We start from the raw sequence: 13,940 nt of genomic DNA, 5'->3' as shown, positions 1-13,940 counted from the left end.
TATTCGTACGTCTCCAGGCGAGCTTACTCCTTGGTCACCCAAGGATTGCCCGACGAGACTTGAAAGCTGCTTTCTACTTCGGCATGAGGATTTGATTGATCAGATTAGTTCTCAATTACTTACTTTGATAGAGGCTTTGGCTTTGGTTAGCGTATAGGACTGAGCCTAGAGTAAAAAGATTTTTTCTGGTTGCTGTACCTGTATCTCTTGTTCCTCGCCTTCCTTTTTTTTGCTCTCATATTTCTCTCTCGAAGTACTAATGCTAGCAGATGGCGGGCCTATTTCTTTACTAAACAATCAATCCCTTTGTTCATTACTATAGAAGGTGCATATTATCATAGATGGAGAAAGGCTCGTGTGTGAACATGAGTCAGAATGGCTCTTAGTGAGCAGGGGACTACTCTCGATATTGAGCACTGGAATGCTTTCACTGAATAAGAGAGGGAACCTTGGCTAGGGTTTCCTTCTTATCATCAATCTTGCTATCTTTCTTTCCTTTAATCGAAGAGAGAAGGGTGAGTAGTGCTAAGTGAATAGAAGAATTTAAACAATCTAGCTCCTTAAGGTCAGCAGGTCAGTTGGGAACACGCGGTGAGACGTGAAACCCTACCATTCCCAACTACTAATAAGACTTTCTTTTCCATTGAATAAGAAAGGGCGAGCTATGAAAGAAGGGTGAGGTACGGTAAGCGAAAGGACAGGGATATGGAACGAAGCTAAGTCTATTCATGAAAAGCATGTAAAGGTAAAATAGGACAATGAGCTTTTGCAAATGAAACTTTATCAAATGGAGATTCCACTCCGCTAGTAAAATAGGCTTTCCAGGCTATATGTGGAGTCAACTTTTGAACATTTCGATGTTGATCCCTACCTAGGTAAACTAGGGTTGTATATGTGGACTCAATCAACTTGTACCTTCTTAGTTCATTTCATCATGGAATCAATCCCGAGTTGGGGAATAGAGAGAAAGTAGTAGCAGCTACTTGGCTTGCCCTAAGGCAGAAAGGAAAGGAGGTTGACGGAGGCGAAGTTGAGTTTGAAAGAAGGACTGAGTCGTAAGCCTATGGGAGTTGTAGAAGAGGGGTCTATAGACGTGCAACGAAGGATATTGACTATCTGATGGAAGAGGTACGAAGCAGAAGGAGGTGCATGCATAGATAAAGAAAAAGGATATTGAGTCCACCTAGTCTTAAAATGAAGCCGGTTTGGCACATCCTAGCTTAGAGAAAAAATGCCTTGGTCCTAGCAGGCAAAAGAATAGTCAAAATCAGAGTTTGATCCTATCCTTCAGGCTTTACAGAGTCAGGGACTAATGGCGCCCTAGACTAATAAGGCGCTACTAAGAATCAGAATATCCTTCAGTCACCCCAGGTGAGGAGTTCGGCTAAGCCGGAAAGATAGATCGAGTTTAGCCTCTTGATTGACTTGAGGACTGAGGGACTTATTTTGTCGAGAATATATTAGCCACCCGCTCATGAACCTTTCTCCTACTTCCTTTGTTACTCTCAAATAAGCACACCCACACGTGCTGCTTACCGGAAAGGGTGTACTGCCTCTGGCTCGCATTCCGTCCCAGTTCCTTACCTCCTGTGGGTGGGGATAATAAGTGACTTGCTCTAATGCACCTTTTACCTAGCCCTGTCATTCTTCATTTCATATTCTTTCGTTTCAAGAAAGAGTTTTCTTTTTTAAGTCCATCCCAAAGATTTGCCACCACTACTTCCGGAGTGGACCGCTTTCGAACAAGATGGAACGGTCTTTCTTTCTTTCTTCAAAGGCCGGCTTATTACGCCGCTAACTTACCTAACGTATAAAGATCGCTTTCAATGCGGTGACCGACAGCGAAGTACAATAGCCGTGTGCTCTAAAGCTAGTCAGGAGCTTTTACTCTTTCAACGAGTCGAGTCAAAAGTTGATACCCTTGTTGAGTTCTCTATTGGCTCTCCCAGAAAGAAAAGAAAGTAGAGTGATATGTGCAGAAGGTGAGCAGTTTCGATGTTCATGACCACGTGATGGAGGTAATCCACGTGGTGGCTCAAAAAAAGATTTGAAAGGAGAAAAGTAGCAAGATCCAAAGGAAGATCGGATGGTAGCTGGAATGATGTCATAGACGAATCATTAGAAAGAGTGGCTTGCAAGATGAAGCAGTTGGCGATGGCATCGGTGTGTTGCAATCGAATTCAATGGTGGAATTGAGCTTGTACAGTCGGCGGGTCGCGAGTACCCTTAAGAGTGAGAAATTGGCTACCAAGATCCAATTGAACCGTGGACGTGCTGCAATCAGCTACATGGGGTCCCAAGGTAGCTAAGCAAGAGGCTCCGATAACCACGTCAGTCCCCGCAACTGGTAAAACATAAGCTGGAAAAGTCAAAGTATGGCCCTGAATCTGCACCTGAAAATCACGTACAATCCCGTGGCCCTTCTGTGACCACTCCCCACCATAACCCTCAGGGATGGCATAGGCTCAACCGGTAATTTCAAATGAGTGGCGAGACGTGGCTGAATGAAATTGTCGGAACTTTATTGAATAAAGTCCAATTTGCACTGTAAGGCCCCTAGATTAATAAGGCGGTGCCCGTAAATCGAATAGTAGCAGCGCCCGTGGAAAGCATGTAAAGAGAGATGATGCAAAGTAGGGGGTTCAAAAGTCAACCAAAACTCAAGCCCCTCTTTAGAGTAAAACCAAGTCGTTTTGTTCCACTTTGAAGCATGACCGGCACCGGTGCTGCTGCAACGGCCATCAACGGCAACAAGTGGCATCATCGGATGAAGACTTCTGCTTTAGGTGAAAAAGGGTGCAGATGCGTCTTTGCTTGAGTAAAGAAAGCTTTCTACGGAGCCGGATAAAAAAGTCTAATGAGAAAGCGTCTGTTCACGTCAGGCAATGGTTTGGTTTTGTTGATATAATTGATGTCGAGATTAAGTGAGTGTTCGGTGTACTTTAGTAATAGTATGATGGATATAGTGAGCGTACTTTCTTACCTTGTCCACTCGCAAGCAAATGGTTTTTGAAAAGCGCTAGAAATCGAAAAACATTTTTCCAGTGCGGGTTTGACCTTTATTTGGTATACTTTTTCTCATGTCGTACAGCCGCAGCAGCAAAACATAAATTTTCGTAGATAAGAAGAAAAGTTTTCTCGTTATTCGGGTTCGGAAGACTTGAGCAGTAGGTTTCGACTTGGTCAACTGTCTTGATGAAGATTGACTGACGACAAGAAATGACGTAAGTGATAGATAGAATCGTTCAGGAGGAAAAGATTGACAGTTTCATTTTTTCGATTGAAAAAAATGTTCTATACCTAGATGCAACCCGTAAGACAAATAAAGCTTCCCTGGGCTTGCTTCCCTCTAAAGAAGCACAACCGGTAACGCTTTGAAGTGTTAGGTGAATCACTCAATTCTTTCCGTACCGACCTCTTTCGAAGCATTGTAAACAACCTCATCAGCATATCCAGTTAGTTCCGAACTAACATATCAAGTTTCTCCTGAACAAAAGGATCCTTTTTATCCCGCGGATTCTGCTTTTCCCGAATCAACAGAAAATTGTTGCTAGGTCAGTCATAGGGTTATTTCCAGTCTAGAATCAAGACCAGACAAAGCTGCACCTTAACTAGGTACAAGATACCTGTGATAGCCCTGACCGTGGTGGACGCATACACTCGCAACACAAAAGTCAAGCGAAAGATGCCCCGAAAACCTAAGGGTTCCCTCCGAATTCCGGTAAGGAAGAAATTCATTGATAACAGATCATTGCTAAGAAAGAAGAGTTGAGTTAGCTGGCTCAGGGGAGATCTTAAATGAAAGCATTTTCTTTCGAGAGGGGAAGAATAGCCTAGTTTCGTAGCCAAGTTAAAGACGTGCCAACTTTTCCTACTCTTTCTTAAGCGCTGGTTCTGCTTTCACTAGATTCTCTTCTTTTTCACGCGTCCCTTTCTAGTGGACTGATTTCTAGGGCTAGAAAGCCTAGAAAAGAAAGGCCTTTATGGCCTTAGCGGAGTCACTTCCAGATTCACTTCTTTTTTAGGGGGAACTCAATCTTTCTTAATTTCGATACTGAGTTCGATGGAAGCGCTTAGGATGTTGCTGTCTTAAAGGTTGCAGTCCCAAGGGATGAAGTAAGAAAGAAGAAGAATTCCATCAGTCTGAATCACTTCAATAGCTCCACGTAGCGAGAAAGGGGACAGAGAAGCAAGGGACCTGTGAAGTAAGATAAAGAATTCCAGATGTTCAGTAAGAAGAGGAGTACGTTTTAGGCTTTGCCCAAATAGGTTGCTAGTAAGATAATTCAATCCTCACCCCCCTTATCTGATAGGGCCTGAGAAAGCAACTTCAATAGAGAAGGAAATATCATCAGTAACTGGAATTGCGTATGTGAATTGGAAGAGAAGTCGTGTAACGAAAGAAATAATGAATTACGATAGCTGCTCTGTGACCAAAGAAGCTTTAGGCATGAAGTTCTCGCCCCTATAAATGAAGTCCGGAGAATAAGCATAGAAGAATGAGGATGCAAAGTCTTTTAAAGGCTCTTAACGATCGCCCGTAAGGGATGGAATTTCTTTCCTTAGGTTAGCAAGAGGAAAGCAACCTATCTTATAGCGTTCGTGACCAATACCTATTGGGGCCAGGCGGAGTTGTGGTGCTCTTCATACTTGGTTATCTATGACTCAGGAAGAAGTTTGATGAGTTCATCCCGATAATTTGGATTCGGAATGTACACATGGCTGGGGGGTCGGGGAAGTATCATAATTGATCAGGAGAGCATCATCTGTCCAATTAGGAGTCAAAATCTCAAAGGCATGGTTCTGAAGCCTGTACGCCATCTTAAAATGGAGTATTGCTGCATTGGTTGTCTGGGCCTGGGGTGCTCTAACTATCTGCACTTGGGGACTTTTAGAGCACTGAGTAGGTGAGGAAAGGCATGCAGAAATTTGGATAATTGTGACACTAACAGTGCCAGCTTTCAGTGTAGTCTGGATTGTTGCAATGCAAGCATCTTGGTACTTGAGAAAGATTGAATCTAGAAGAGCGATACGAGAAGCAACTGGTAGTCCTTTCCTACCATGGAAGGTAAGATAAAGTCTATTATATGTTTTTTTATTATAGTTAAATATATATTGAAAATCGCAAAAAATCTGTTTTCAAGGTAGTAACACTAGAAGAAAAGCACCTATACCTAAGAAGTGTTTTTTTAAGGGCTAAAACTCTTACAAGAAGATAAGAGTGAAGGCGCGAAGCGCTTTTAACAATTTATTTATTCGATGCCAAATAGTAAGGAAGCCATTAACATCATTTGATAAAAGCTGCACTTTCTCTCTCTTAAATTAGAAATGAAAGTCTCTCTTTATTTCTGTCTTGTAAGAGAAGGAATAGAGTAAGGCCTTCTAGAGGCTGCTGGGCGATTTGAGATTACTTAAACCTTAAAAGAAAGCCTTTTTTCGATAAAAGTCTATTGGGCGCGAGAGGCGCTCTAGACTGACGGAGGTGAACTAGCATAGATGTCTTTCCTTTGATTCCCTCTACGCTACGATCTTTTGACTGGAGTGAAGTCGTAACAAGGTCCAGTAGTATCCACCTTGCCTCACGAAAGGGATCAATTTAGGAAGTTTGAAAGAGAAGATAAGGCCTCAACTATTGGCCCTTAAGTTAAGGCCGCTATTCCTGATCACTTTTTTGGTCTCCTGAAGTCGATACTAATACTGAGGGGGTCAGAGTAGCTGTCTCGTACTCTGGGAACAAATGTGATTCCCATTCGTTAAGATACTTGCCCCACCACTGAAGTCGATTGAGACTGATATTCGCATCTATGAGGACAAGCAAGGGAAGATAATGAAATTCTCACCTAAGGCCATCTGAGGCTGAAGCCAGAAGCCGAATAGGAAGGATGAGGAGGAGGGCACGTTCACCAGCAACCCCTAAGCAGAGAAAGAATATTGATTTGGTTACACCAGTTCTGTTTCCTTGCTTGTTAGAGGCACGAGGTTACTCGACTGTAAAGGTTACTATAGTTGCTCGCCCCTATCGAATAAAGTAAGGAGAGGACCGAAATAACGTAACGCCTTTTCTTGACATCATTAGGATGATTTCACATTCATCGTTAAACGCAACTTTCTCAGTAGCGAATATAGCCGTCTGCTGCGATTGCGATAGACCTTATCGCGATCAGTGCATACTCGCACTCTCAAAATGGAGAGGTCGTGGCCTGCCTCATATAGCTAACTATGAGTGACTTACGTACCTTTAGATCCGTACGTAAAAGTACACCCCATTTGCGTTCACCTTTTCGGTTTATTTGAATTCCGTTCTCAGATCAGATAAGATACTATGAACTCTTAGTCAGACTGTATAATAGGCATACGAGACCTAACTAAATGGATTGCTAGCAGTGAGAATACCCGATGTTAAACCCGATTGAATCAGCTCTTGCGAGAATATCCCATGCTGTTAGATCAATGGGAGTAAAGTCCGCCTATCCATCAACATAAAGTCAAGACTCTGTCTCCTGTCAACTGCTCTTGGTTAGCGGTGAGGTAAAGAAAAATAAGTGGAATTCACTCATGGTCACAAGAGAAAGCTGTTCTTGTTCACGCCTCCGCTCTTCTCTTTTCTGGTATTGGTCCTTGAGTAAGGGCATTGGGATTAGGCCTAAGCGCTGCTATTTTAGCTGTTGGTGCTTTTCATAGCGGTACATTTCTTTTTTGAAAAAAGTGCTCTCCTTTTCGGCAAAAGATAAGTAGTAGACCTAACCTAGCTCATGAGCTCTCACTATCAAAGATTTTTTCTTCCGCTGCTTGGTGCAAATAAATTCGTGACATGGTAGCGCCTAATAGGAATTGTCATGATCTTCATATAAGAAAGCCTCTTGATGCGAGGGAACCTAAATTTAGCAAAATAAGGGCTCCTCATCCCGACATGAGCCTAAGATATCTTAAGTGCTTTTGTTGGCCAAAGTAACAAAAAGGGTTTTCAAACAGAGTTGAGGATGTTTCATTTCAATAGCATACAAAACCTATTCTGGTGGATCGTAGTCCCTTATGTGGAATTTCGCCAGTAGCCTGTACATCTAACTTAATCCAAGCTGGAATCGACTCTTTTTTAGGGGCTTTCGTAGCTTCACTCGTGAGACATGTGTAATACGAAGAGAACCCTGTAAAAAGATCTCCGAAAAAGCCTTCCGTTCCGAGTCATAACATCAGCATTGCAATTGTGTAATTTCCCAATAAAGGCTGCCCACTCTCTATAAGGGATACCTGTGGCACTGCGAGTGAAACAAAAGTTATCATAACCACGATAAAATAGTATTAGGATCGACTTACTGAATCGCGTTAAGAAATTCAATCCTTAAGGAAAAGAAAGACAAGAGGTCCTAGTTGAATTAGCTTCCAATCCTAGCATACTCAAGTCAGCATTCCCAAGGCACCAGCATAATCCGAGTGTCTCCACTCGCTAAGCAGTGAGATCTACTTCTTTCCAAGAAAAGAAAAAGAGATGGAACAACAATGCGTATAATGAAGGGAACAAGCACCGAGCAAGCAAGCAAGAAAACTCCTGCGCGTTAGTCAACAAGCAACGAGCAAGAAAACGGGGCGGGGCAAGAAAACTAGGCAAGAAAACGGCTGCAGCCGTTTTCTTGCTGCTTTAGTTTGATTGCTCGTTGCTTGTTGCGTACTAACACGCACAGCCGTTTTCTTGCCCCGTTTTCTTGCTTGCTTGATTGCTGCTCTTCAAGTTAGAGAAGGACTTACACCATCCGGGGACCAAGGCTGCGTAGCCTATGCGAAGCAAGCCTACCTAGCTCCGCGAGACCATTTCGATCCACACTGGAGAAGTCCTCTCTCGGGCTAGGCTCTATTGGGCGGAGGTGATCCTTTGCAATCTTGAAAAAAAGCAATTGTGAAACCATCTGGTCCGTCAGCCTTATTTCTACTCATTTGAGTGTGTGAAGCAGGTTGGAAGGATGGGAGAGAACAATGGTACTAGGGTTTGGTTTCTCCCAACGGTGAACCAGAAATCGCTGAGATCGAACCATCCAAATAGGTTGAACAGATCAACGATCCCTCTCATCCTATTGATCAGGATGGAATGGGGGAACAAAGCCCCGTCGTAGCTTCAGACTCTGCTCCAGTGGACAGGGGTACGCTGTTAATACCCCGGTCGTTCTTAGAGGTTTGTGAGACTATAAAGCAGCATTTTTGGATTGAGATGTTGAAGTTGCGCATGAAGTAGTCTCTATCCCCCGGTCGGAGACAAGGGATGGATGTCGCTAGGCTAGGTCAACTCTATCATTGGTTTCATTATCCCTTTAACGATCACTATAAAAAGATATGTGCTACTACTATCCCGATGCAGCGAAGCTAGGTGGTGCTATTATGGCGGGGGAAGGGTCTACTTCTGCTCCATCGGAATGCTTTTGGTGGCAGGTCTTTCTATTACCGATATGGACCTCACTAACGGGTCTCATTCTGTACCTAGGTATAGATCTATATCACTAAGGTCAGTATATGAATCTGCTGCGTCTTTTATCTCTGGTGTTGGATCACCTACTAACTACTGCGCTGCGACAAGGACTGGAACTGCCTCCGCGTTTGGACCTGGAACCGTACGAAGGGGGGTATAGGTCTCGATCACGTGGTTGGGGTGCATTGGGGTATCGATCTGGAGCTACTGCATATGCGACTGGGTCACCCGGGTATAGAAGCTATGTATGGATCACTGGCTAAGGCTGGCTTAGGTGGGCTTGACTTAGACGGCTTAATAGATGGCTTAATCTGCATAATCCACTGAATCCACTTAAGCTTAGTGAACTAAGTCAACTGCCTATAGCCCTGTTCCTTTCCCCGCCCGGGTATGGATCTTTAACCTTTTCCAAAATTTATGGCATTAAATAAGCTCTGTACGGTGAGTAAGCCATATAATAATTGGATAATGAAAGAGATCCGTAAATGTTAAAGTATACTGCTGGATCTTGGTATGGGTCTACTAGTCATAGGTTGATATGCTGTTAGCTCTATCGGAGATAGGTATGGAAGCCACTATTAGTATATATATATCCAGGCTTCTAGATAAGGAACTGAACCTCACGCCATAAACTGAATCCCTATCATGAGCGCGAGCATAATCAACTGGATCTACTGGGTCTATTGTACAGGGAAAGCCATCACTTGTCTCTAGCTCTTGATATGGAAGGTATGCTACTACCACTTCTACCGCTTCTGGATCAACAACTGACTCAACCCTATCTACTAGTTCAGTACCAGTCCTTTCTTTATTGTAAAAAAAAGGCTATGCCGGTACTGATGCTACCACTGGTGCTTTGCCTCCTCCACTAGAGGAGGTACCCCGGATAAGCTACTGAAGCCGCTACTCGTGCTAGTTAATCCATAATGAAAGCACGAGTGCTAAAGAATCTGCCGCTAGCTCAACTAATGATGCTATAGGTTACAGATTTAGTACGATATGCCGCTATCCCTATCTAGTCTAGTAAGGGCTTTGAAGCCAGCTTCGAAAACGGGTTCCAAACCTGAGCAGAGTCTATTCTAACAAAGATGGGATCAAGTAAGGACGCAACTACAACTGATTCACAAAAGCCAGGATGATTTCCAGCTCCATTCCCTCCTTCACTTCAGCTTCAGGTCGACAAAGGAGGATTTCATTGCTTGATCATTCAGATCATTCGCTACCTGCTCTTTTCTCTGGTTTAACCAAATATAGTTGGTTTCCCAGTCCAAATCTGAGCTCACTAGGTGCTTTCGGGCTTTGATCTCCCTTCTGATCTTTTTTTTCCCAGTTTGGTAAATAAAAGTGTGCTTTTTCCATCTCTTGCTTAGCTTGGGTCTGCGCTTAATGGCTGGCTCTCCTCAGTACCAAATGCTTAAGGTGGATAGTCTTTGCGAGCCCTTCCAGTTTCTACATCCTTTTGGATGATAAGGCATGCCTATCCATTTTTTTCCAGCCTTTGTTCCACTATCAACCACCGGAATGGTTATTTTGCTTGCCCCGCTTTCCTCTCCCGCGGCAAGAGCTCGTTCGCCAAGTCCGAACTCCCACTTTATCGTCGATGACGGCTCTCTTCGATGCTAGCAACCGCGTTTGACCTTTTTCCGCGCTTCTTTCAATTTCTTTACATTCTAGCTGAAGGAGAGACTTTACCTTTACTTAGAGAGGGGCAGTGGTACCACGCTCTTCCGTGCTCGTAGGTTGACTTCCCTATGCATCCGGTCTCACAAACGTGCACTTCCCTTATGCATCCAGCCGCTTTACTAATGTGAATAGGTTATACATAAGGGTGGGTTGGTTATATACTCTTATGCGCCTTCCTTCTTCGAACCTTTTGGTATGTATTGCCCCCTAAAGATCAGATCCACCAGACGAGAAAGTCAATTCCGCACTGCTGCTGAGTCGTCGGACTTATCCACCAAGGGATTCGTGGAATTTCTGTGGATTGCGTTGGGGGAAATCTACCAAAGCTAGGCAGATAGATAGACTCCTTTCCCGCTGCTAAGGGAGAGTAAGAAAAAAAAGAATAATTATTGTTTTTTAATCAGCGCCCCCTTTTGGGTATGCAGGTACTACGAGTCCTCTCACTACCAACCAGCAGACATCATCTGGCTGGGTCTTGCCGGTATCAACAACAAGAAAAAAACAACAAAATAGAAACAGCAACTAACTATGGCTCTTGGCCCAGACAACGTCCTAGGCGTCGGGGAGATCGGAGCAACAAGGAACGCCTAGACGACGTTTTTCTTCCTGGGCTGCAGTAAGTAGATCGAGAGGTCGTTCCGCCCCTTGTCCCCGAATATGGGTAATATGTTCTAACAAATTATTGCTCCAATCTGACCTAGCTGGCGAGCGATCCCAGTTCGCGGCAGAGAACAAGACAGCAAGCGAGCGTACCTTTGTTCGCTTCTTCTCCACCAAGCACGGAAGTTTAAGGATAACTGTAGGTCGGTGGCTACCTAAGGAAACTCCGATTCGATCCGCCCCCCAGCTGGGAGGCATCTACCTCATCCCGATCACAAGGAGAGGTTCACCATGATGGGGGTACTTGATTTTTCCCTTCCGGAAAGAATGAAATGCATAGGGGACCATCCTTTTGTTGCGGCATGCTCCTCAGATTTATGGATTCGCAGGGGGCCTCAGGCCCTACTTAGTTGACTGACAATGACAAAGGCTTGCGAAACTAAGTAGGGCCTTTTCCTTTTTGAAGAACCCATTCTCATTATCTTTCATACATAAGTCAAGTAGGCGCTCCCTAACCGGTCGCCTTAGTAGCGTTGACAAAGAAGAACAGCCGGTTAAAAGACAGCGAATCTTATTATATATATATATATAGAATTTTCTATAGGCCAGCTTGACAAGCTACCCTTCCTCTTGATCTGAGGTGCGAAGAGAAAGATCTATTTTTTATGACTTCCACTTATCGATCCCGGCCCGGAAAAGTGACCGACCAGGGCCCTATTTTTGAATGAAAGAAAGGGTTTATGAGCCCTAGCCCTGTAAGCCCACACCTGTGTAGAGTAGATCGTTCAACACCTGCGGCACAAACAAAGTTTTGACCTATTGGTCCTAGTATCATAGGCGACCGAACGGCCGCCCCCTAATTACTAGACCAACCTGCTGTAATAATTCCATAAACACCTAACGAAGATATGGCAAACAAATAAAGTAGCCCTATGTTCGAATCTGACAATACCATACCATAATCAAAAGGTACAACGGCCCGAGCGACCAGACTTAACATAAATGTAGCCACTGGAGCCATTCTAAAAAGGGAGAAATTAGCACTACTTGGTGAAATAGGTTCTTTTAGAATCAATTTCAAACCATCTGCTAGAGGTTGTAACAATCCGAACGATCCCACTACATCAGGACCCTTTCGACGTTGCACAAAAGCCATTACTTTACGTTCAGCTAGCACTAAAAAGGCTACTCCTAGTAGAAGTGGTAGAATTATTCCAAGTATTTCAGCTGGAACAGCTATGTACGTTTTCGATTTTCTATTCACTCATGATCTGGCCTGGTCGACCCAATCATGATATTGAAGGATTGGACCTTTTCTCGCAAAAATTCTGTATCAATAATCGGCATTCTTTTCGATCTTGTACCGGGTACACTGAACACCAACCCAATCTCGAGAAGTCGAAAGTCGAACGAAACTCGATCAATCCATGAACTAGAAACTTATCCACCCTCTCTCTGCTAACAGCAGCTTTCTTCTCTTACGCTAAACTCTTTCTTTTCTTATGCAATTTTGCCTTGCCAGCCAGCCCGGTCTTCAGCCTTTAGTCTATCAAGGGCGGGCAAGAGTGAGTCGATATTCAGGAACCGATGCGATGGGAGATCGAAGAGTGGGCACTGGGAGATCTACGGCTATATCTCATTCAATAGAACATTCTAGTTCATGATCATACCAGGTCATCAAGTCAAATCAGTCTGCTACCTTAGCTGCTGATTCGATAGCCAAGCACCTGCACCAATTAATTGAGCTCCTGTGCTTCAACGGGTTATTAATCTAAGATCAAGAAAGGGTAAAAGCTTTGAGAGGTTGAATTCTTGAATTCGCGCTTTCTTTCATGCCTGATTGGATGGAGCTTAGCTCATAGGCTCAGCAGGAAGAGGAAGAAAGAAAAAGAAGGGTAAGGCAGAAAGAAGCACCGGCCAGAGAGGAGCGTTAAGCCCTCTCCAGCTTATTCGATAGGGGCGAGTAGCTTCCGCGAAGAGCAAACAAAGCAGCGAGAGGCCAATTTATGAGCTCGTGTAGTATGGTACTCGCCCCTATTCGATAAGGCAAGGCAGGCCAAAAAGGGGTTGCCGCAAAGCCTATAGCCGTTAACGCAGGAACAAGCAACGAGCAAGAAAACTAGGCGGGGCAAGAAAACTAGGCAAGAAAACGGCTGCAGCCGTTTTCTTGCTGCTTTAGTTTGATTGCGTAGTTTTCTTGCTGCTTTAGTTTGATTGCTTGCTGCATCCGGTTTCTTGCTGGGTTTGGTTTGGAACGGAAACAAGCAACGAATTGAGAAGGGTTCGGAAGGTCGTCTGCAGAGAAGGTTGGGTCTGCAGAAAAGGTTGGGGAAAGGTTACGCGTTGGTTGGGACGAAAGCCGGTGCATAGCTATTCCGTTCTCTTGTCTTGCTGCCTAATGGTTTGATTGCTGCTTATCATATTCTTTTATAAGATAAGATTTTGGGGTGCTGTAATATTCAATCACTTCACGTATTAATTGATATCCGCTAATCAATTAATTAAAGAATTCATTACGGTGCCAACGATTCCTCCCTTACTATTATCACATGATATATTCATTCACAGAACACTTTATATCAGTTCACACTCTCCATAACTTATCTTCCTCAATCCAATCCGGTTCTGTTCTTGATCGATCTTACACTGATCCGAGGTTACCGGCTGCTACGACCTCGCAAGGCCTGTTGTAGAGCGCATTGGGCCTGTCAGCTTCTCAATCATAGAATAGATACCGTCATAGATGAGACGAATGGATATAGAAATATGCTCAATTGATATAGTGCTCATAAACTACTACCGATAGGGAATGATTCTTTCTTATTATCGTTCGCCCGTTTAGTGATCACTTATGCAATTCTACTTATGCTCCTTTATGCAAAGATGAGATCAGTCTATCTTTTCCATTAAATCCGTCTTTGCACTCTCGGGAATGATCTGGATCTGACTGTGTACTGTACTTCGATCGGGGTATCTCGCTATCTATGGAAACGAAAGCATTTCGGTCTAGACTAGACAGTTGTTATAATAAAAAGGGGAATCACACTGAACACAGGATAACATCCATCTATTCTAAGTAGAAAACCCGGAAAAGCGGGACGCGCTTAGGAAGAGGAACTAGTTTAGCCGCTTTCTATATCTCCATCTCCGGTTTCAGCTCATTCGTATTCGTATGTTATTAGAATCTAATATCCCGAGGCCC

General features: G+C 43.9%; 2 protein-coding genes across 2 annotated transcripts; one reads left to right on the top strand and one right to left on the bottom strand.

Moving 5' to 3' along the window:
- The first annotated feature begins 8,080 nt into the window (after positions 1 to 8,080).
- LOC129294864 (uncharacterized) lies at positions 8,081 to 11,033 on the top strand. The gene is made up of 6 exons (XM_054933353.1): positions 8,081 to 8,132; positions 8,419 to 8,609; positions 10,130 to 10,190; positions 10,357 to 10,434; positions 10,543 to 10,619; positions 10,695 to 11,033. The coding sequence occupies exons 1-6, from the start codon at positions 8,081 to 8,083 to the stop codon at positions 11,031 to 11,033; spliced, it is 798 nt and encodes a 265-aa protein (XP_054789328.1).
- On the bottom strand, positions 10,998 to 12,689 carry LOC129294847 (NADH-ubiquinone oxidoreductase chain 1). Its single transcript, XM_054933338.1, has one exon. It carries the CDS (start codon positions 11,892 to 11,894, stop codon positions 11,595 to 11,597), a length of 300 nt encoding a protein of 99 aa, XP_054789313.1. The 5' UTR covers positions 11,895 to 12,689; the 3' UTR covers positions 10,998 to 11,594.
- Positions 12,690 to 13,940: the final 1,251 nt, after the last annotated feature.

The sequence above is a fragment of the Prosopis cineraria genome, unplaced genomic scaffold, assembly GCF_029017545.1.
Source record: "Prosopis cineraria cultivar Desert tree isolate PC_DT_omini unplaced genomic scaffold, ASM2901754v1 PC16, whole genome shotgun sequence".
In the NCBI taxonomy this organism is placed as follows: domain Eukaryota; kingdom Viridiplantae; phylum Streptophyta; class Magnoliopsida; order Fabales; family Fabaceae; genus Prosopis; species Prosopis cineraria.
This window is presented reverse-complemented; position numbering and strand designations above follow the sequence as displayed.